Source organism: Dermacentor variabilis, chromosome 11 (genome assembly GCF_050947875.1).
Source record: "Dermacentor variabilis isolate Ectoservices chromosome 11, ASM5094787v1, whole genome shotgun sequence".
NCBI classification, from domain to species: domain Eukaryota; kingdom Metazoa; phylum Arthropoda; class Arachnida; order Ixodida; family Ixodidae; genus Dermacentor; species Dermacentor variabilis.
Window position 1 is genome coordinate 1329166 of NC_134578.1, and position 23012 is coordinate 1352177.

A 23012-nucleotide genomic window follows, 5' to 3' on the forward strand; every position below is an offset into this window, starting at 1 on the left:
CTAAACCTAAGCACACAGATGTTTTCGCATTTCGTCCATTCCTAATGCTAACGCAATAATAGTTACTAGTATGTATGTAACCTTTTTCTCGCAAAGTATTTTTGCATTACTATACTTCTCTGTACCCACTACTAACAGCAGCAGCTGCTGCCGTGCTTGAGCGAGGCAAACAGACACTCGTCCTTCCGAAAGGTACACGAACTCCTTATCTTCGATGTATCAGTTGGCAGATCGGCACATATCTCACGTGAAACACACACGTGAAACACAAATTTCACGTGAAACACACATTCACAAATAAATCACGATTAGTAACACGGGGAACGAAACTTCCGTATCGCGGACACTGAACAAGCACTTAAGCCAAACAGAACGGGTGTCGACTCACAGGTATAATTTGACCGATGACGCCGACAGGCTCACGGCGTGTGTAGGCAAACGTGTTTCCGTCTGTGCAAAGGAAAATAGTGGCCTTAGAATGACGCATGGGGTTACAATATGCACAGGAATACACTTAAAGTTCCCAGAAATATATTTCCTTCGGAAAGCACTAGCGATAATATTCTCCATTACGGTAGGATCTATCACCCGAGCTGTCTTCATAACTGTTTACCCGTGCAATAAAACCGTGCGCGAGTACTGAAAACATGAAGGCTCGAAGTAAGCTGCACACAAGCCTCAAATGTTTCAGTTTCTTAAAGTCCAGCATAAATGCCAACTTACCTCTTCTCATTTCCGATTTGTGCTGTATAAGTATCATTTCGCAATATCCCCGCGCTTCGTGCTGCTGATCGGCTTTTCATTTCTTGCTTGTACGGCGAAGCTGCCAAGAGGTGCTATAGAGCCGTTTTAATTTAGGTGAAGGCCGGCGTGCGACCGCGTGCTCGGTATCCAATGTTAATAGAACTGCCACAGTTTCGAGTTTTTTTTATTGATACGCACGTAAGTATCAATGATTCCAAAATGACAGTTGCCTTGCGTGTACATCATTCGAGAATAGGCAACTTCGCGGTTTCTTTGGAGAGCAATCCGTAATTTTTGTTTCGCATGTCGCATTTCACTGGTTCCACAGTGGAGGCCATCTAATAATTCGTACGGCTGTGGCGGTGAAATTTGTCGGCGTGGCCGTAGAATAAAGAACCAGCTTTAGAGAAGGGAAACTGTACCTTCCACAGTTGTACGAAAATAAGCAGCGGAAGCGCATGGAACTTATTGCAGAAATCGCACAAGATCGGCGTGATCACAGAATCGCACTTATTGGGACTGACTCGCGCAGTAAGCGGAAACAGATTTTTTTTTCTCGCTGGTTGCTGCTGCTGCTTGTGCCGCGTTCGCCTTTAGCGATATTAGTCTCTTGTAAGGCCAGGTGACCCAGAGGCCTCGACTGGCGCTAGAAGAAACACTGTTTTCATGAAATTTCACCTCATTTATTGACAGCGACAAAGCAACAGCAAGTAAAAGGTACTACTCATTCTCAGCTGGCACTTCGCGGCTTTCATTACAGCATGTGACAAGCCGGTGACGCATGCCTTAGCGAATGCATCGCAAGCTGAAATCGCGAGGTGAAATCGTGAATCGTGAACGGAATTTCGGCACTTTTTAGAGCTAACATGTATTTTTTTCTAAACTGATTGCATATTAGTGAATGCAGTCATAGTTAAAACGCAGTTGAGCAGTGCACTTTTGCGGAACTTGAAATATTTTTAAACGGTAAAAGTAGAAAATACGCTGCAATTGACGATGCCTCCTGCCATTTCATTTAAGACTACCTCCCATTGCATGAAGTTAATAGGTACTTGTTTACAACTTTGTTGCTTACGCTTCACGATTTCGACTACACCATCTGTACAATAAAGCAGGATTGACGTGCAAATCAGTATGTAAAATAAACATGGAAAACGGCTTGAATTGCACCTTCATCTGATATCTTTATAATGCCATTAATGCTAACTGTGACAACGCATACAATCACGCGAAATGGGGCCGTATTCTGAACCGTCCGCCTTCCGCGAAAGTCACATTCAATAAGCCAAGCGACTGCTTACCCGTGACGTCAGCGTGCACTCGAACGCTTCACATCGCATGAGAGATCGCGCCCGGCGAGTGCAGAGCAGCTCGGGTGTGTTGTTTTCGAGTGTAGTGGCCGCAGTACGGGTTCAGCGGACTGACTACATTTGTTTACGGCCTCTTTAGGTAAAATAAATTGAATAAGAAGGTGGGAAATGTTTTGTTTCATATGAATCAACAAACATCGCCGCGAAACAACGCGTGTAAACTACCACCTATCTTATCTCTACTACACTCCACCAGCAACTGAACGCCAAGAGACGGCAAAAGACGTGTTCATTTATTCAATACATGTCGAGAGCACCCATTGGCACCATGACGTTAAAATGACGTAGGCCGGAACTACTAGATGGCGCTGTTTAATTTCCGGTTTTGCTAAAATCTCCAATCAGCGCGCGCCGCTGGCGGAGGCGTGGCCAGCGCGAAACTTTCGCGGAGGCGAACGTTTCAGAATACGTCCCATGGTCTCGCATCAGTAGCTATTCTTGAGTGCATGTAAAAACCATTGGTAATAAAACGAATGTTAAAGATCACACATGATTCTGTATTAATTCTGCTGCCAGCTGCTTGTATGACCCCTGCAGAGTATTTGTAAAATACTTGTTGAACCTGCGCATCAGCTGTGTAGAATATAATTCACCATGATGGAAGCCTGCACAAGTTGATTCAACATTAGCAATGGTAAAGCAGCAAGAAAGGCGTACAGTAAAAGAAAGATGTAAAACACACACAAGTGGCTGTGTGTCTTACATCTTCCTTTTGTTCACGCCGTTCGCGTTGGCTTAGCATGTCGGAAGTTCAATAGAAATTACCCTAGGATGCATATCTGTGCCTCACTAACCATTCCACTGGCTTGTTACACATTTCTATACTTCACAGTTCAAGCTCCTGCTAAGGCATTCTTGCAATAAACATTGCTCATCCCACCTCAGATTCTGGAACATTACTTATGGACCTATGTGCATGAATAATTTCCCATCTATTCACAACAATCTTGCTGTTAAAAGAAAGAAAGTAACTGGGGTACGTAAACAAGCTTTGAGAATGTAAAATATTTTCTCGTCTCGTTTAACAACCATTCCATGAGGTTACAACTGTTAGCCAGTACATCACTTTGATGATGTGTGGTGTTTAATGGCGCAAGGGCCAGGTTTGGCCAAAGAGCGCCATGACAGGTGGTAATGTTGACGATGTGTTGTGGGTGACGTGCACAATGAACTCATCATGGTAGATGAGATATGGCTGTAAAAGGGCCTAAAAACTTCCGCTGTAAGTGGAGTAGAATGCATAGGTGCTAAAATAATGACGATGACTAGGGTGTGATATGGGCTATGGCAATGGACTTTCGTTAAAACATGATGCAATAAAACTTAACACTGGCAAGAGAGTTTCAAGAGAGCCCTTGAATGCAGGGTTGTTAGTCGTGTGCTAAAAGTTGCCTGGCCAGATGATTTTCAAGGTGTCCGTTTCGGCTAAAAACTCTAAGACTGTTTGCAGATTAAAAAGCGGTTCATCGCTAAGAAAAAATGCAGGGTGAAGGGGTAAATTCTCGCGATATGCAGCAGGGAAACCCTTTTTCCTGTCTGTTTCTATTGCAGGGCACTGAATAAGAACATGGAGGACTGTGAGACTATTGCCGCACTTAACACAAGTTGGAGGATCGCCCCCAGTCAAGAGATGAGAGTGGGTACCGTATGTGTGGCCTATCCTTAAACGGCAAAGAAGTACTTCCTTGTAACGTGCTGTTTTCCCACTTATCCAGTTCCCGAGTTTTGGTTTTATTGTGTAAAGCTTATTCATTACTTGTGTATCCCACTTGCCTTGCCAATAATTCCTTAATTTACGGCGTAGAAAAGGCTTTAGGTCTGTGGTAGGGATGGGAATATTTCTATCTCTGTCGCTAAAGGTTACTGATGTAGCGCTTTCGTCAGCTACTTCGTTCCCTTTTATACCTTTGTGACCGGGTACCCAGCATATGACAATCACTTGATTGCACATATATAGGGTGCACAATAAATTATACAGCTCATTCAAAACGGAATTCTTATGTTTTTGTAAACTAATCAGTGCTTTCACGACACTTAATGAGTCTGTGAAGAGAACAGCCTTAGCGATGTTTGTGAGCCTGATGTGTTTAATAGCCGAGAGTATAGCGTATGCTTCCGCTGTAAAGATACTTGTGTATGGGTTTAGTGTCCCAGATATTGAAAATGATGGCCCAAGAGCTGCGTAAGCAACACCATCAGCAGATTTCGAAGCATCCGTGTAAAATTCAGCACAGGAATACTTCTCTTTTAGTTCAAGGAAATGTGATTGTATGTGAGCCTCAGGCGCTCGTTTCGATATGTCTAAGAATGATATGTCACATTGGATAGTTTGCCACTCCCAAGGCGGTGGGAGCCGAGTAGGAGCCATTGGGATATTTTCTAGAAAAGGGACGCCTGTTTCTTCTGACAGTGCTTCCACTCGGAGGGATAGAGGAGGCCTGATGGCTGGGCGGTTACGGAATAGCCTGGCAGTTGACAAGTCGCTAATTGCAAAATGACATGGATGCTGAATGTCTGATTTAACTTTCAAGGCGTAAGAAAAAGATAGATATGCCCTTTGTAGATGAAGAGACCATTCGTTGGATTCAACGTACAGGCTCTCTACAGGACTAGTCCTGAAGGCACCTGTAGCAAGACGGATACCCAAGTGGTGAATCGAATCTAACATCTTCAAGGCACTAGGCGTAGCAGAGTTATACACTATAGCACCATAGTCAAGGCGTGACCTTATCAAACTTTTATATATGCTCAAGAGGCATCTTCTGTCACTTCCCCAGGATGTACGGGACAAGAGCTTCAGAAGATTCATTGTCTTCATGCACTTCGCCTTCAGATATTTCAGGTGGGGGATAAATGTTAATTTAGTGTCTAATATGAGGCCCAAAAATTTATGTTCATGGCTCACTGGGAGCTGTTGTCCATGAAGGTAAATAGCGGGTTCAGGAAATATACCTCTCTTGTTCGAGAACAGAACACACGTACTTTTTTGCGGGTTTAATTTAAACCCATTCTCGTCAGCCCATATTGACAATTTGTTTAGCCCAAGCTGTACATGTCGCTCACAGATGGAAAGACTGCATGATTTAAAACCTATTTGTACGTCATCTACATACACAGAATAAAACATTGTATGTGGTATGATAGTGTAGAGTGAGTTCATTTTTATAACGAATAGAGTGCAGCTAAGCACGCCACCTTGTGGTACACCTGTTTCCTGTGTAAATAGACGAGATAGCACATTACCAACTCTGACGCGGAACGTGCGGTTAGACAGGTAACTCTGGATGACATTTAGCAAATTACCTCGGACTCCCATTTCGGCCAGGTCACGGAGAATTCCGAACCGCCACGTGGTGTCGTAAGCCTTCTCCATGTCAATAAATACTGACAAAAAGAACTGCTTGTGCACAAAAGCATCACGAATATTCGTCTCGATGCGGACAAGGTGATCAGTTGTGGATCTACCTTCCCTGAAACTACACTGTAGGGGATCTAATAGTTTGTTACTTTCAAGAAAATGAAGGAGACGCCGGTTAACCATTTTTTCAAAGAGTTTACATAGGCAACTTGTCAACGCTATAGGCCTATAGCTGTTGACTGAAGTTGGGTCCTTGCCGTCTTTTAGTATTGGAATAATTATTGTTTCCTTCCAGGCGGATGGAATGTAACCAGCGGAGAACACAGAGTTGAAGAGTGACAGTAGTGTTTTGTGGGTTTCAGGGTGTGGGTGTTTGATCATTATATACAATATTCTGTCACTTCCTGGAGCAGACTTGTTACAGCCATTCAGCGCAGCCTGAAATTCCGCCATGCTAAATGGGCGGTTGTAAGGTTGGTTGCTATTGCCTTCCGACCCAGAGGCAGTCGTTCCGCTTGTTGCCGGTATCTCAGAAATGTGTCTGAATAGTGGGATGAGCTAGAAATCCTTTCAAAATGTACCCCTAGAGAGTCGGCTTGGTCAATGAGGGTGTCTCCTTGTGTATTTACCAATGGTAGAGGATGAGTTTCGCGGCCTTTTATTTTGTTTACCCTGTTCCAGGCTTTTCCCTCGGCTGTATAAGAATTAATACTAGAGATGTATTTTTGCCAGCTTTCCCTTTTGGCAAGGCGGCGCGTTCTTCTACTTTCTGATTTTATTTTCTTAAAGCTGATCAAGTTCTCGGTAGTTGGGCAGTCGCGAAGGCGACCCCATGCCTTATTTTGATTTTTGCGGGCTTCCTTACACTGCTCATTCCACCAAGGAATACGCCGTTTAGAGGGTGATCCATTCGTTTGAGGGATACATATTGACGCAGCATTAGTTATAAATGCCGTCAAATATGATATTCTATCATCGATTGAGAGGGTACAGATGTCATCCCAGGTCAAATGCGTCAGCTCTCTGTATCGTTTCCAGTCAGCACAGTCGACCTTCCAACGTGGCAGATGTGGGGAACACTTATCGCCTTGTGTTAATTTTATGAGAATTGGAAAATAGTCACTACCATATGGATTTTTGATCACGTTCCACTCCAGATATGGCACTAGTGTACTTGATGTTATGCTTAAGTCAATAGATGAGAATGTTTTATTTGCCACGCTGTAGAATGTAGGTTCTTTCTTGTTCAATATGCATGCATTGGAAGATAAAAGGAACTTTTCTAATGAACGCCCTCTTGCATCACAACGAGAATCTCCCCAGAGGGTGTTGTGTGCGTTTAAATCACCTACTACAATGTAAGGTTCGGGGAGTTCTTCGATAAAACTCTGGAATTCTGTTGTAGAAAGTTGATGGCATGGAGGGATATACAAAGAGCTAACGGTTACTAACTTATCAAATAGCACGACTCTGATCGCCACTGCCTCAAGGGGTGTTTGCAGATGTAAATGTTGGCAGGCGATACCCTTATCAACTATAATAGCAACACCACCTGACGAAGCGAGAGCGTCACTGCGATCTTTGCGGTAAATGGCATATTGTTTCAGAAAGTTAGTATGTGAAGGTTTGAGGTGTGTCTCTTGCACACACAGCACCCTTGGGTTAAACTTGCGAAGGAGTTCCTTAATATCATCAAGATTGTGTATTAAACCTCTCACATTCCAATGCATTATCTGTGTGTCCATATTGGAAGTGTTTTATGGTGTGTGTGAAGAGATATTAGGTTGGCTCAAGGGACCTTTCCAGGCCCCTTGATGCGGGGTATTTCTTTTTTGTGGGCGCGCTCCAGGGAGCAACGCCGTTCCTTCGGCGTCTGAGACGCCGGAGAAGTTTTTGTTACATCCATCGCCTCGTCAGAGGCGCTAAATGAAGCCCGCTCAGCGGGCACTCTCGGGAGTTTTTCGGGCCTATCTGCACGAGCAGTGGCCCTGGGAGCGGCAGGCTCGGAAGTCTGCTGACCCTTCGTGGTAGGGGGCGGAAGAGCAGTGGCTGCTCCAGCCAGGGGGGCTGATGGCGTAACCGCCGTCACACTCCGTGTGACTTGCGCGGCCGCCAGAAGATGTGGCGCAGCCCCCCGGCGCGTCACATCACTGTAGGACGGATTCGATTGATTGTGGACACTAAAATGCTTGCGCGCTTCTGGAAAAGTGATGTTTAGTTTTACCTTGAGTTCGATTATTTGTTTTTCTTTCTTCCATGACGGGCACGATCGCGAATAGGCGGGGTGGTCTCCGTCACAGTTAGCGCAGTGGGTTGGAGAAGAACAGTTGTCTGAAGCGTGGTCTTTAGATGCACATTTTGCACAAGTGGCACGCCCTCGGCAGCTCTCGAGACCCATGCCCAAAACGCTGACACTTGAAGCATCGGCGCGGATTGGGAATGTACGGTCGTACGCGTAGTTTACAATATCCCGTCTCTAATGAATCAGGTAGTTCACTTGTTCCAAATGTTATTATTAGATGCTTTGTTGGAATTTCCTTGTCGTCACGCCTTAACTTAATTCGTTGCACCTTTACCACGTTTTGGTCTTGCCATCCGTCCAACAGCTCGCTCTCACTAAGATCAAGGAGGTCGTCATCAGAAATGACACCACGCACAGTGTTCATAGTCCGGTGGGGGCCCGCAGATACAGGGATGTCACCAAACGCAACAAGTTTGGTCAGTTTGCTGTATTGGAGCTTGTCACGCACTTCGAGAAGAAGGTCGCCGCTTCCCATCTTAGTTACTTTGTAACCAGAGCCGATTGCTTCAGTCAGACATTTTGCGACCACAAATGGGGATATTGTGCGAACTGTCTTGGTTTCATGCTGGCTATGTATTACATGGTATTTGGGGAAAATTTCTTTCGGTTTCAAGAGGAAGTTGAAAGTTTCATCGGTGCGCCCCCTCTTCAGGGAGCGATCAAGGAGTGGGGGAAAATTTGAAGCCATATATAGAATTGCTGTATTCGGCAGGAATGCCCGCCGCCCACCTCGGAGCCCAACCTGGGGACGTCACAGGATTAGAAACATTCTATTCTGCGTACGCCAGCGGTACAATCCCACTATAACCTAATATATATACCCAAGACTGGATATATTACACAAGGTTAACCCTTGCCGCCAGGAAATAAGGAAGTAATAAGAAGTGAAGAGAAAACAGGAAAGATGAAAAAGGCGACAGAGAAAGACGATGATTGGAGAAAAGGACAGGAAAAGGCGACTGCCGATTTCCTCCAGGTGGGTCTGTCTGGAGGTGCCGTCTATGTGAAGCCGGGGCCGAAGAGGTGTGTTGCCTCCGCCGGGGGGCCTTAAAGGTCCAAACACCCAGCTTCGGCTCAACCCCCAGGATCCCCTTTTCCCCAGACACGGTTAAGCTGCGCACGGCTACACGCGGGAGGGCAGTACATCACTTTAAAGGTATGAATACTGCAATGTTTTCATATCACAGAAGTCTAGTTAAATATAACAGTTTGTTTAGGGATGGAGCTGCTCAAAATTTGGTTTTCTGACTTGATTCAATTTCTGCATGTTAGAGCTTTTTTTGTGCGCATGTGATGCGAACCAAGATTTAGTTGGAAGACAGCGCTGCCTTCATTGTAGTTTCTCCTGCATGCTTCTGCACTGTCTCTTGCTAAGGTACATCATTAGCACCACCTCCCCTCAACGCCTATGGTATCGAAAGTACGAACTGTGAGTAACTGAGTGGTGTCACGTAGCAAATATCGGCAGAGAAAAATTTCCTATAGGAATAATACACGCGTAGGCGTGCGCCATGCCGTTACGACTGAAGTGAAACCGTTTCAGAAATCCTTCATCGCCGAACATGCCTAGCGGATTCCTGCGGACGCGCTTGCATTGCAGGCTCAATGGAAGCAGCCGAATGCGCAGTGCTCGCGAAGAGGGGGAAGTCGTTTTGATAAAAGTCCGACCGGCACGCTTACATCAGGGCTGAAGGACAATAATTCCCGCCAATGCAGGCGCGTCCTGCGCTGAGTGATAACATTTCTTAGACGGTGAAGCGCGGTAAGCCCATAGCGTAACATAGTAAACGACAAGAGTGGATACATACAGACTCGGAAACATAGCGCAAAAAATGACACAGGGACAAGCAGGAACACAGGACGAGCGCTAACTTTCAACAATTGATTTATTGCAGCTGGTGAGTATATATGTACTCATTGGGACGCCACTGCAATAGACACACTGAAGGGAAGGAGGAAAACAGTCATGCGACTACTGTGCCCAAAAATTCAAGCTCTTTCCTTGTTAAAACATAGACGGCGTGCTAACGCACTCGTCACCTACTCTGGCTATCTCAGCTTCTTCCACAATTTCCCTCGTAATCTTATTCCTGCGGCGATAGACTACAACAGTTTGTTTTAAGAGCGGGAAGCATGGTGCCTTCGCGTCACATTTTCTACAATGGGCAGCCAGATGCCCATCTATTGCGATGCTCTCCGCTTTGTTACTATGCTCCACCAGACGCACGTTTAAACATCTGCCCGTCTGGCCCACGTAGTACTTCCCACACGAGCAGAGAGCGGATGACGAAAGAGAAAGGAAAGAAGAAAGGGACAAACGAAAAGTGGCGGTAATTCCCTACATTCATAAGGTTTCCCACAACCTAAAAAAGGGTGGGTAACGTTCTGGTGTAAACGTTGTGTTTACAGCACCTAACAAACTCTTGAGGTTGAGTGTGTTGAGCTGTCCCATGAGGAAACGAAAGCCTGGTTGCGCTACCGCGCACAAAAATTCTTTTGTTACATGCACTCGCAATGTTGTGTATAAGATCCCACTTTCGTGTGGGAAGTACTACGACGTCGGTCGCGCAGCTCGTGGGAAGTGCCCGAGTGATGGCATAGCGCGTCGCGTAATCAGTAGCGACAGCGATCCACCTGTTGCCGAGCTGGACTCGGGGAAAGGGCCAAGGAGATCCAAACCCACGCGAAAGAACCGCTCAGGTGGAATATCGATCGGCTGTAAGTGCCCGGTGGGAAGCGTTGCTGGCTTTTTGCGATGTTAACAGGGCTTGCAAGCAGCTTGCAAGCAGCAAGGCCGGACCACTAGAAGCGGCGGCGCACGCGGTCGTAAGTGCGAGCAAACCTAAGGTGTCCGGCAGTTGGGGCGTCATGGAGCTCCTGAAGCACGGTTAAGCGGAGGTGTTGAGGAACGACAAGGAGAAGGGGAGGACCATCAGGAATATAACTGCGTCTGTACAATATCCCGTCGTTGAGAACGAACCACCGTAACGATGGATCAGTAGGAGCAGATCCCATTCGGTCAATAAGGGCTCTCAAAGTGGCGTCACGAAATGGAAAGAACACTTGCGGAAGCGTTCGTGTCGGCATTGGCGGGCGTACAGGGTAACGGGACAAGCAGTCGGGGTCCTTGTGTAAGCGACCAGACCTATACACCACCGAATAGGAATACTCTTGTAGCCGCAAAGCCCATCGTCGAATCCTCCGTGCGGGATCTCTTAAGGACGTAAGCCAACAGAGGGCGTGGTGTCCGTTGCAATATAGAAGAGCCTGTCGTATAAATAAGGGCGGAATATCGCTACGGCCCACACAACGGCCAAACATTCGCGCTTGATAATAGAGTAGTTCAGCTCCGCAGGTGACGAAAGACGGCTAGCGTAAGCGATGACACGTTCATGGCCGTGTTGAACTTGTGCCAAGATGGCACCGATTCCATGGCCGCTGGCATTGGTGCGCACCTCTGTAGGGGCTGAAGTAGCGAAGTGTCCTAGAATCGGCTGGGTGGTGAGCATGGTGGTAAGGCGTGAAAAGGTGGTGGCCTGAAAGGATCCCCATGAAAATGGCACTTTTCTTCAGGAGATCTGTGAGAGGGCTTGCTATGGTGGGAAAATTTTTAACAAAGCGCCGGAAGTAAGAGGAGAGGCCCACGAAACTTCAGACATCTTTTGCGGATCGTGGAACAGGGAACTCTTTCCCTGCGCGAATTTCCTGGGGGTCCGCTCGGATGCCAGTCGCATTGACGACATGTCCAAGAACAGTAATCTCACGATGGTCGAAGTTACATTTCTTGAATTTAGCTGTAGACCGGCCTTGCGAAAAACGACAAGTACAACTGAAAGGCGGTCAACGTGTGTGCTGAATGAGGGCGAGAACACAATAACATCATCTAGGTAGCAGAGACAAGTCGACCACTTGAATCCTTGGAGTAATGAGTCCATCATACGCTCAAAGATAGCCGGAGCACTGCATAGCCCAAAATGCATAACTTTGAAGTGATAAAGGCCATCAGGCGTTATAATGGCGGTCTTTTCGTGATCTAGATCATGGACAGCGATTTGCCAATATCCGGAGCCTAGGTCTATGAACGAAAAATACTGTGCCCCATATAGGCAATCGAGGGCGTCATCGATACGAGGTAGCGGGTAGACGTCCTTCTTCGTGATGCGGTTGAGGTGGCGGTAATCAACGCAGAATCTCCATGAGCGTCCTTTTTGACAAGCACGACCGGAGACGCCCAGGGACTCGACGATGGTTCAATGATGTCTTTCGCGAGCATCTTGTCTACTTCCGTTTTAATGACGTGCCGCTCCGAAGCTGAAACTCGGTAGGGTCGATGAATGGTTGGATTATCGCCTGTAAGTATACGATATTTGACAAGTGACGTCTGGCCTAAGGGTCGGTTGTTCAGGTCGAATATATCCTTGTAGGAAAGCAATAGACTGCAGAGGTGTTCAGTCTCCGCAGGAGTGAGATTCGCGGCGATCATTTTCCTAATGTCGTTAGTACATTTGGCAGATCGGAAAGGCTCACAGGAAGCGTCGACGGCAAAAGTCTCAACGCAACTAACTTCTAAAGCAGTTATTGTAGCCAGGGTAATATCTTTGGACAGAATCTGCTTAGCGAGCCCGAAATTCACCACAGGGAGGTACGTGCAATTGTCTGTGACGCTCAGTATTGTATGCGGGACAGTAACGCTGTGCGTGAAGACGATGGCAATTATGGGAGCAGGGATGTGATCACCATCGGGAACTGGCGTAGAAGGTGACATTTCGATGTATGTCAAGACATGCGGTGGAACGTGAACAAAATCAGTCGGTCTTAGGCGAATTTCGTGTGGTGTTGGAGGAACGCCCAGTAGAGGTAGGTCAAGACTCACAGTACTTCAAGAACAATCGATGAGCGCTGAATGGGCGGAGACAAAGTCTAGGCCTGATGAGGTCATGGGGGCATTGGTCAAGCACAGTGAAAAGAACGACAGTATGGCGGCCGGAAATGCTCACACGGGCAGTACACGTTCCGACCATGATCACGGTGCTACAGTCGGCGATTCGTACGAACCGAGTATTGACAGGCGTAACAATTTACCTTTAAATGGCGGCGTAGGCGGCTGGTCATAATCGATATGTGTGCTCCGGTATCTATAAGGGCTGTGACGGGTGTGCCATCAACTTGTATGTCAAGAAGGTTATGTCTTGTGAGCAGCGTCCAAGGAGGATGTTGCGGCGAATCCGACATTGCAGCACCACCTCGAGGTGCTGCATTTCCTAGTTTTCCTGCTGGGACGGTCCTGGGTAGGTCGGCGACGGCAAGCGGTGAAGCTGGGGCGGACGTGGCCGGCGACGTTGAGGCGAGGGCGAGCGAGCATAGCGGCGAGTCGAGGTAGTGGCGTCGGAAACGTCGTAGATGCGACGTGGTGAGGAACTTCGGGACGAACATGAATTCCGGAAGGTGTTTTGAGGAGGGGGGACGGCCAATGGCTCCGGCAGTGATGGGAAACGTGACCGATTCGGCCGCAGCAGAAATAGATTGGCCTGTCGTCAGGTGTACGCCAGTCCGAGGGATTCCGGGTAGCGTAGGGATAACGGACGCTGTGAGGTGGACTGCGATAGGACCGTAGCATAGGAGCAGGGCGGGTGTCAGGGCGACTCAAGGAGCAGGCGCTTAGAAGACCCATATTAGCGGTTTCCTGACGAACCACGGACTGGATCAGCGGTATCGTCTCAGCAGTGTTGTTCCAAGACGTCTGTTGAGACGAGGCAGGAAACGCTGCTTCGAGTTCGCGGCGTACAATTCGGGTCACGTTTTCGCTTTGTGGTGGCGAGCTAGATTGGTCGGTACACGAAGAGGTCGCTGCAGTATTTGGAAGCCGTGTAAACTGATTGTTATACGGCGACTCTTCGCCTGCTCGAAACGGCGGCATTCATTCATGATCGCTTCGACAGTCGATAAGTTTCTGAAGACCAGAAGATTGAATGCGTCGTCCGCGATGCCTTTGATAATGTGTCCAACCTTGTCCGCCTCTGGCATGGACGTGTGGGTTTTATGACAGAGGGCTAGGACCTCCTGAATGTAGGGGGCATACGACTTGGTAGCAGTTTGGGCATGCATGGAGAGTTGTTGCTTGGCGGCTAGTTGTCGACCGGTCGGATTACCAGAAACGTTGCGCCGAACAGCCTTTCTTTGAACAAGTCCCAGCTCGTTAGCTCTTCCTCATGTGTATAAAACCACGTTCGCGGTGTTCCGTCGAGGTAGAACACGACATTGACCAGCCTTATGGTCGGATCCCACCTGCTCACCTTGCTGACGCGCTCATACACCTTCAACCATTCTTCCACGTCAACACCATCGAGGCCGGTGAACTTGCCGGGTCTTGCGGCAGAGGTAGAGCAACGTACTGGGTATGCGTATTCGGCATTGCAGCTGCAGATGCGGTGCCTTCCACAGCAAGCATGGTCTCAGGCAGGGTGAGACGTCCGCATGCGGAGCTCCGTGGCGAAGACGCGTACCCCGCACGTCCACCAAAATGTCACGGGTATTTATTTATTTATTTACAGTACCCTCAGGGTCCAGAAGGGCGTTACAGAGGGGGTGGGTACAATAATAATAATAAAAAATACATGCTCAAACAATTATTAGTATTAGGGTGATAAATTCAAAACGTAATCAGTTATTGCAGTCTTGAAAGATGATGCCTCCTCGATGCAGGCGATGGAGGGGGAAGGCGGTTCCACTCGGCACTGGTTTTCGGCAGAAATGAGTCAGAGAAAACATTTGTGCGACAGAAATGAATGAACACTTTAAACCGATGATCAAGACGCGACGACATGTACGAAGGCTCTGAAATTAAGTCTTGTTTTTACAATGTGTATTTACAAAGCGTATATACACGGCTGCCGATAATCCCGAGAGGCTTTTGCCACTTCGTCCTCTTTACCATCGACGACCTCGTTCTCTTTCCCACCGTAACAATATCATAAAAAGCCAACAAACACTGACACCAAGGACAACATAGGGGAAATTACTTGTGCCCTATAAATGAAACAAAGGAACGGTAAATTAATGGAAATGAAAGTGGATGAAAAAACGACTTGCCGCAGGTGGGGAACGATCTCACAACCTTCGCATTTCGTGTGCGATGCTCTAGCAACTGAGCTACCGCGGCGCTGTTTCCCCATCCACTTTCTTGGGTATTTATGTTTCCTTGTAAAACCCTGGGAGTGTTAGCCAGCGCCACCACTCACAGACCTTGGCGGCCGACGTGGAACGTCCTTACAGCCGCAGGTATCACAAGAACGTGATCTTTTTGGGTGAAGGCAACCGACCAATAAACCCTCAAATGGTACCTGAAGGCATCAATGTTGCCGGATTTGAGACCCTCGTTATGTAATGAACTAGAAGAAAGGGGGTTAACCCCTTTTCTTTCCCCTATGTTGTCCTTGGTGTCAGTGTTTGTTGGCTTCTGATGATATCACTAATAAAAATCGGGCCCCTCGGTTAACCCCTTTTCTTCTTGTCTACTAAGGGTGTAATAGACAGTTTAATTCCAAATAACTTAATTCTAAACTTAGGCACCAAGAAGTCGTGCGGTCCTGACGGTATCCCGACTGCTATCTCGAAAGCATATTTAGCGCCAGCAAACAAGGACGGAAGGGAGACGACACCACAATGCGCTAACTTCAACAATTATTGTGGTGTCGTCTCCCTTCCGTCCTTGTTTGCTGGCGCTAAATATGCTTTCAGTTTACCAACACGCCCAACAAATGGCAATGCTGATGTTTATCGCATTCGATACACTCTTTGGTGCGGCAGATATCTAACAATTATCTTTAGAAAATCTCTCTCAACCGCCACCCTTCCTCCCTCGTGAAAACTTGCTTCAATTCTCCCCTTATTTAGGTTAGGGATGGTTCAATTGTTATCCAACTATAGGCTCATTTACTTAACAGCACATTCATGTAAATTACTTGAACGCATCATCTTTAAACATATTATGGAATTTCTTGAAACTAACAAAATGTTATGCATTTTCCAGCATGGTTTTAGACGTGGCCTCAGCACTATAACACAACAGACAGAATTCGTTCAGTTCACGACATCAGCAGCTCTCTAGACATAGTTCACTAGATTGAGGCTATTCTATAGATTTTGCAAAGGCCTTTGATACTGTCTCACACCCTAAACTTATGCATGATCGAGCTGTTCGCTATACTAAAGAATGTATCCTTGATTGGCTGGATATCAGACTTTCTTTCCCAGTGCTCACAATATGTACTTTTCAGCTCTAATAACTCACCCTTAATGCCTGTTTCATCAAGGGCTCCCTAAGGCTCAGTACTGGGTCCTCTTTTATTGCTGCTTTATATTAATGATCTCCCCCTACATACCTCGGTCAAAATACACCTTTTTGCAGACGATCGTATTTTATATCATACATTTAAATCTCCAACTCATCATGTTATCCTTAAGAATGATTTCACTGACTTTTGTAACTGGTCCAAAGATGGCAAATGAATATCAACTTTTCCAAAACTGTCTCCATGTCCTATACACGACATTCATGCCCTACCTTCTTTGCCTACGCCTTTAATAACATTACTTTAAATAGAGTATTCGAATTCAAATATTTATGTATCCTACTAACAGAGGATTTGTTATAATAGAAACACATTGATGTCACCTGCAACAAGGCCCTTAAAAGACTAGTTTACATCGTATGCTGCGTCTTGCTCCTCAAGAAACTAAACTTCTAACATATAAAACCCTCATTGGCCCGTCCTCGATAATGGCTGCGTTGTATGGAATCCATACAGACACTGTGACGTCAAAAAACTAGAAGTCTGGAATTCATTACCGGGCAACATTCGTTTACTACCACTGAAAGAATTCACGCAAGTTTGTTTATAAATGTTTGTATGTATGTTATTTATCCCACTCCTGCAATATAGTCTCATTGAGAGTGCAGTATGTATAAATAAATAAATAAATAAATAAATAAATAAATAAATAAATAAATAAATAAATAAATAAATAAAATTAAGCACTCTCACTGTGTTGGGCGTCTTCACCTGCTGTCTCCGAAGCCTTGCAATTGTCTTGTTACTTGTAAATTTGCCCTTGAATTTGCATGATGTGCTTTGGCTGTACGGTGTATTTTGAGGAAATAATAGTGTAGATTCCTGCAATACGTAGAATGACAGGCAAAAGGAAAGCAGTACTGGTGGCTTCAAAGCCACTCAATTTAGGCGCTATGTTCCTTCATGTATATAAGCACGCGTATATATGGAGCTTTCGAAGCTTTAGAGTAGGGAGGCTGCGTTCTTTCGTGTAATGCATATTTTTCTAATCTAACATCAAGGACGCACTGTCATAAATGCTAAGAAACAAGGAACTTTACGGTAAATACTCCAAGCAAAGTTCTGACTGGTGTTGCAGAAGTCGCGAGGCGCGGTAGTGCTGAATTTTGCGTCACAAGTTGGCGGCCGGACGTAACTAAATTTATTCAATCGTGTTTTTACTAATTGTAACAACCTATCATTATTTCGCATTATACACCCCTGCGCGTGCCAGCGATGTATCAGATCGGCTGTCCGAAATTGCGGACAGCGAATTTTTTATGCGAACACCCCCAGACACGCTTCGGCCTCCGCGGACCCAACCCACGGGCCGCCTTGCTTCCAGCTTAGATCCCCTCGCTACCCCTTGGGTGCCCTGGAGATCCTGCGCCGCCTGCTTTATTATGACCTCAGGTGCGCTCCTGAGACGTCCGTTTGCCGGTTACATGTGCCCTCCTAGAGCAGTGCTTGTAACAAATCCGATCTATCGCCATGACGAAAAACGCGGCCCGCGAATTATACAACACCAGCCAGAACCTTGCCGTGCTCCACACGCATTTAAAACATGAAAACACGTACCTTCAGCGCAATGCAAAGCAGTTAACAACACTGAGGCGCACATAGCCTGCTACAGAGGTTGAAAGAGCGCGCGTTATTGCCATACTGCAAATATTGCGTGTGTACCACTTTAGAAATCGCTACATTTCTTTTGCAAAAGTGGAGCACCGTACTTTTGAGAACCCGCTAAGCGTAACATAAAGTTCTCTGCACCGAACGGCGTGTGTTCATAGGCCGCATTCCTTAACGAACGATTTTATTTTTGAACTTCGTCATTGTATCGAACGTGCCTCGCAGCTAGAACGCTCCCGCGTCACTGCTATCGCTGGCATCACAACTCATCGCTTCGCATGTTAAAAGAAAAAGAACGCGAAATGAAACGCAGCATTGCAAATGGACAGCAGCTGCTTATGGCTTCAACGCCCCCGTCACCGTTCATGGGGCTAAAGGCACGTGCCCACTTGCGGAAATAAGCGCACGCCGGGCGGCGCGCTTCAAAACGAGCGCCGCGAAAGGCGCTTTGGCGGCAAGAATTCCCTAGAATAGCAGCTTGGGCTTGTTGGTTTTCCTTCCTAGTGCTAACAGCGCAAAACGTAGACGGGACACGAGACCAGAATACGACACCGCAAGCGCTGCCGAAATAAGCCTGCCGCCTTGCGCGCCCTTATTTCCGCTAGTGAGAACGTACCTTTGCCGTGTCATAACGAAATACGAAGTGAATAAGTCGTTAACAGCGCGTAAAAGAACTTTCTGTGACCGTACCCTGAAACGGCAACGAAGCAGTAGCATCAGACGCTGGCAAAAGAACCCAACAACGATCCTCGGGTGCCTTTTACAGAATAACCACTCCACGAGCCCGACCCGGCGACGGGGGCTGCCTGGGCTTCGCACGTGTTGGGCCATGCCGCCTGTCAAACTGCTAGCCGCGACCGCAGCCACAGTCACATTTTTCTTGTTGTGCTCTGCCACTTAAGGTGCCAATACACTTCGACGTGACCCGGCGCGCGCGCGCGCGCGCGGTGGTTGCGCTACGTCACGCCAGGTGGGCTACGCCGCGTCAGGCGCAAATCCGTCCCCCTGCAGTACAACGCCGCGCACCTGCCGCAGCTGTAGTAGCGCATGCGCAGAACACCGCGCCGCTCCGTGCCGCCTGTCGTGGAACATCGAAACAAATCTTTTCGCGCTTTCTCTGTCGGTAGCTATTGCCACCACGGACCGGACTGTTGCTCGGCGATAGCACGGACGCAGACACATTCCGCAAGACGTCAGCAGGGGACACACGGTACGATTCGGCATCCGATCCGACGTGCGGCGCCGCATGCTCCGGCATAATGCATACGACGATTCAGGGCGCACGGTGCGTGCATCCGAAAGATTGAGCGGCGCGTAAGCTTCGCCCAGATCCAGCCCCCCAGCTCGACTTCATAGACACGTCGAGAAACGCAATATAAACAACTCTGCACAACACTGCTTCGCTTTACACGAACACTGTCAACAAAATCATGCCCCTGCAAGTGACAGAACACTTCACGACGGCGCGTTGTCCACTGACGACTCCGCTAACAGCCAGCGATAGGGCCAGTAGGCCTAGCTAGGCAGACGGCGCTTACAATCCAACCCGAGCTCGTCGAAGAGCGCTTATGTTTGCCAAAACAATTAACACTGTACTCTTAGGTAGCCCGTAATTAAATACAATTGGTTTACTCGACGCAGTCGTTGCGAAGGGCAAACGCGCAAGCGAAGCGGGCAGCGTCGCTCAGACGGTCGGTGTGGGATGTCTGCCCGTGCAATGCTCTCGCGTCGCGGCTCCCGATCTCGTCAGTATAGCTTAGTGCTAGTGTACTAGGCGCTGATTTGCATAACAGGCACACGTTCGAGATAATTTTACTGAAATGGCAACTATTTCTTGTCGTAAAAAAACTGCAGCAGGCAAGGAAAAAAAAAACTGCGAGAAACCGGCCAGCCAGCGCCGCCTCGGTGGAGGGAACGTCGGAGAACGTCACATGCCAGCCGCGCTGTCATTGGCTGCGGCCAGACGACGGTGCGGTTGCCAGTCGCGTCGGACGATGAAAATCTGCCCGGTTTGTCGCACGCCGGGCGTCCGTCCGGTGCTTCGGCACGGCAAAACACCTCGATTGCGGCTGCCGTTCCGACGCGTCGGACGCCGGATCGGACACCGAATCGGACGGTGTGTCTCTCGCTATTCTCGCTTTGTTGGTGCGTCGTCTGCGTCGCAAGAGGAACAGGTCTCTTTACATAACAGAGACACGTAGCCGGTGCCACTCCTTTTCGTCGCTTCAATAGCTTTCAGTTCACGAGTATAGCGGTCCCTCAGCCGCTTCCATAGTTTCAGACACTCTTCGACTGAAACAGGGAAAACAAGACAAACAGGCGCTGAGTGCATAGCACGTCCGGAGACGTATACACACATGTGCATAGCATTGACGCTCCTGTTGAGAGGCCGGAGTACATGCGTATTTGCTCCCACGCGTTGTTTTCCCGCTCCGCATCCCAGTAGTCCATTCTTTTGGTGTGGTAGACACAAGGGTGTTGCTGGACGGCGTCCAGAAACCTTTCGATTTCGGAGCCGCACAGGTCGGGCACGTTTTTTTGCGAAGAGGCCATCTTGTACTGGGCTCAGCCCGCCGAGTAGTGAGTCTCTACCTCGACGAGAGAGGGCGCTAGGCGCTAGCTTGCTCTAGAGTTATTGTATGTGCTACGGTAGCATATACAGTAACTCTAAAGTCGGCTAATGTTCCTGTATACAGCGACACTAAAGGCGGCCGCAGGCGCCTACGGGAGTGCCTACTCTTTACGTTTACTATACTACTCTATGGTCACCCAATGAGGACAAACAAGTGCACGTGTCAAGTGCGTACTTTGCACGGCCGCGCGTATGCGCGTCTTGAAAGGGATCTGCAGATGGCTCATACCTTCGTGCGCGCTGCGTTCTAGACGCTCTTGCATTGAAGCCCGATAGGCGGCTCGATGGTAACTTCGCTCCCTGCTGCTGCCGCACTTGCTCACACCAGCGCTTTGACAGCGAGTGTCTGCGCTCATGGAGTGGGATGCGTTCATGTTTGCTTGTGCGCGCTGACACCATGCTTGTTAATTCAGTTGGTAAGCGAATGTTTCGAAGTATATACGGCCACCAAAAATACTAACCTTACTTCGTCTAGCTGTCTATTACTTGGCTATAGCAATCGATACTTCGCCTTCCGGGCGAAACTGCGACTTCTTTTTCGCCATGCGAAAGAGCGAGCAGCCATCGCAGTGTCACGTTCTGCGCCCGACGCGTGCTGGCCTCGGCGGCTGCTTGACACAGCGCGGCGCAGGCTTAGGAGGCTGAAGCACGTTTTTATGTATAAATTTACCATGAACTAAAACGCTCTGTGCAAGCAACGCCTGGTTTTACATTTCTGGCAAAATTATTCCTCAAACTATTGAGAATGGCAGGCAACAAACAAATGTAATGAAACGTAAATCTAACAGTCCATGCCATTTGTCTTAAATATTTTCCGACTATTAAATATTAAGAGTGCGAAACAATGTCGGAGCTCAAACCTGAAAGTGATGTAATTTTGCTGACACGGCTCTTTTTTTAGACTACCCTATATCCGGATCGGCCCACGAAAGAGGTTCAAGGCTACACTGCTTCTGTGATGGGTCAATGGAAGAGGTGTGAAACATATCCTATACGGAAAAGTGGTAGTAAGTCGCTACTAAAGACTGTCTCTAAATAAGCATAAATTAAAGTATCCGACAGTTGTTAGTAGCGCTGTGTTTACGCTCCATTCTGTTGTGCTGCGTGCTATTTAGCGCTTCGCCTCAAGTTAGGCAGGATTCGAAAAAGAGGACCTCTAGCACGACAGCTTGGTTCATTAACCATTTAGTCATGGTCGCATGACTCACTAAAAAAAATAGAACATGCATAAGAATTTCCCGTGCGGAAGCCCTCGCGTTTTATAACACTCCGCGCGATCTTTCGCCGTCATCAATATTTACACGTGAATATTCTGATTCCGTTAGTTTTCACCGTTTCTGAAGAGCATTACTTCCATTAACTGCCCGATTTACCCTTGCGCCAGAACGTGAACGCCATGTGGCGAAATATGTCGGCGTGCTCGTCTTCCAATGTTAGAGTCTGGTGCACAGAAAAAGCTGTATGCTAAGAACTCAGGTTGGGCAACTTTCCTTGCTGGAACGAATTGTAGGACAGCCTACGAAGATGATGCACACCATGAGGATCCTATCAGCTTGTGCAATCATTTATCCACGCGTAGTAACCAAGGTACGGTGGCTAGAATAGTAATTCGTGAGAACGATTATCGTGAATACGGGAGGCGCGCCGCCAGGTACTATCAGTGACGCTGACCTACACCAAGCCGAAGGTCGGCGCATGCACAGTGCTTTCGTGGCGATGATATCTTATAATCACGCGCATCGCGTCAGCGGAGCGCACCTTTGTCGTGTGGTATCTTGTGAGTTGGCTGTGACACAGGCTCAAGATCACGCCACCGCCCAGTATACTATGCGCAAATATAAAAATTGGGGCGTTGTTTGTGCACGTCCTATATGTGGCTGTATATTGCAATAACTAGGGTTCCCGAGGAGCAAAGGCGTGAAATTGTGCATCTTGTAATCAAGGGTATGTCACGATCCACCCGGGTTCGTGAACTAGGGAGGGTTCCAGGCACTCTCCGATAGAGGGACGCTCCGCAGCGTGGTGGTGCTGAACGATGACTGACCGCTGAGCAGCCGTGCTCGCCGGTGTTTATCGCGGTGTGGTGACCAATGTTGCCTGCAGAGCTTGGCAGGCCACTGAGCCTGGCGGCGAACGAACATTATGCCTGAGAGGGCGTCACATGCTTGCTACACCCCCTTACCCCCAGTTTGTTTGATAAATAAAAAACAAACGTCCATGTTCAAAATACGAGGCTCTGCCTCCACCCTAGTTCGGTCGACGGTGCCTGCTATCCAGGCGAGTAATGGTCCGGTGGCCTCCGCCGTCGAGTACTCCGCCTGGGCACCGGTTTACGGGTCGGGTGTGACAACGCCGGGTGCTGCCTAAGCCAGCCTCGCTCTATCCGGAGAGTCCGTAGTGGTCGGCCTCGTGAGTGGTGCTGGGCTCGACACCGGTCCAACGGTTCCCGCACCACTGGCTACGGTTGCCGCATCCGAGGTGCGTGGTGCTCCGCCGGAAGCGACTGGTGCTGCCGTTAGTCCTTCTGCGGGCTAGAACTCAGAAGTGGCAGTCGAGGGTGCTGGCCAGGTCCCGAGGCGAGGCCTGACATGGTCGGCGTGTCTGTGCCACATGACCCCATCTGGTACACGCACGAGCAGCGACGAGG

The 23012-nt window shown here is 48.1% G+C and overlaps 1 protein-coding gene across 1 annotated transcript in view; it reads right to left on the reverse strand.

Moving 5' to 3' along the window:
- Window positions 1–23012, reverse strand: part of LOC142564891 (aldehyde dehydrogenase, mitochondrial-like) — a 158877-nt gene that overhangs the window by 116051 nt on the left and 19814 nt on the right. The window contains exon 5 of the mRNA XM_075676083.1: window positions 389–450. Within this exon, the coding sequence (XP_075532198.1) occupies window positions 389–450 (62 nt within the window). The remainder of the gene's footprint in view (window positions 1–388; window positions 451–23012) is intronic.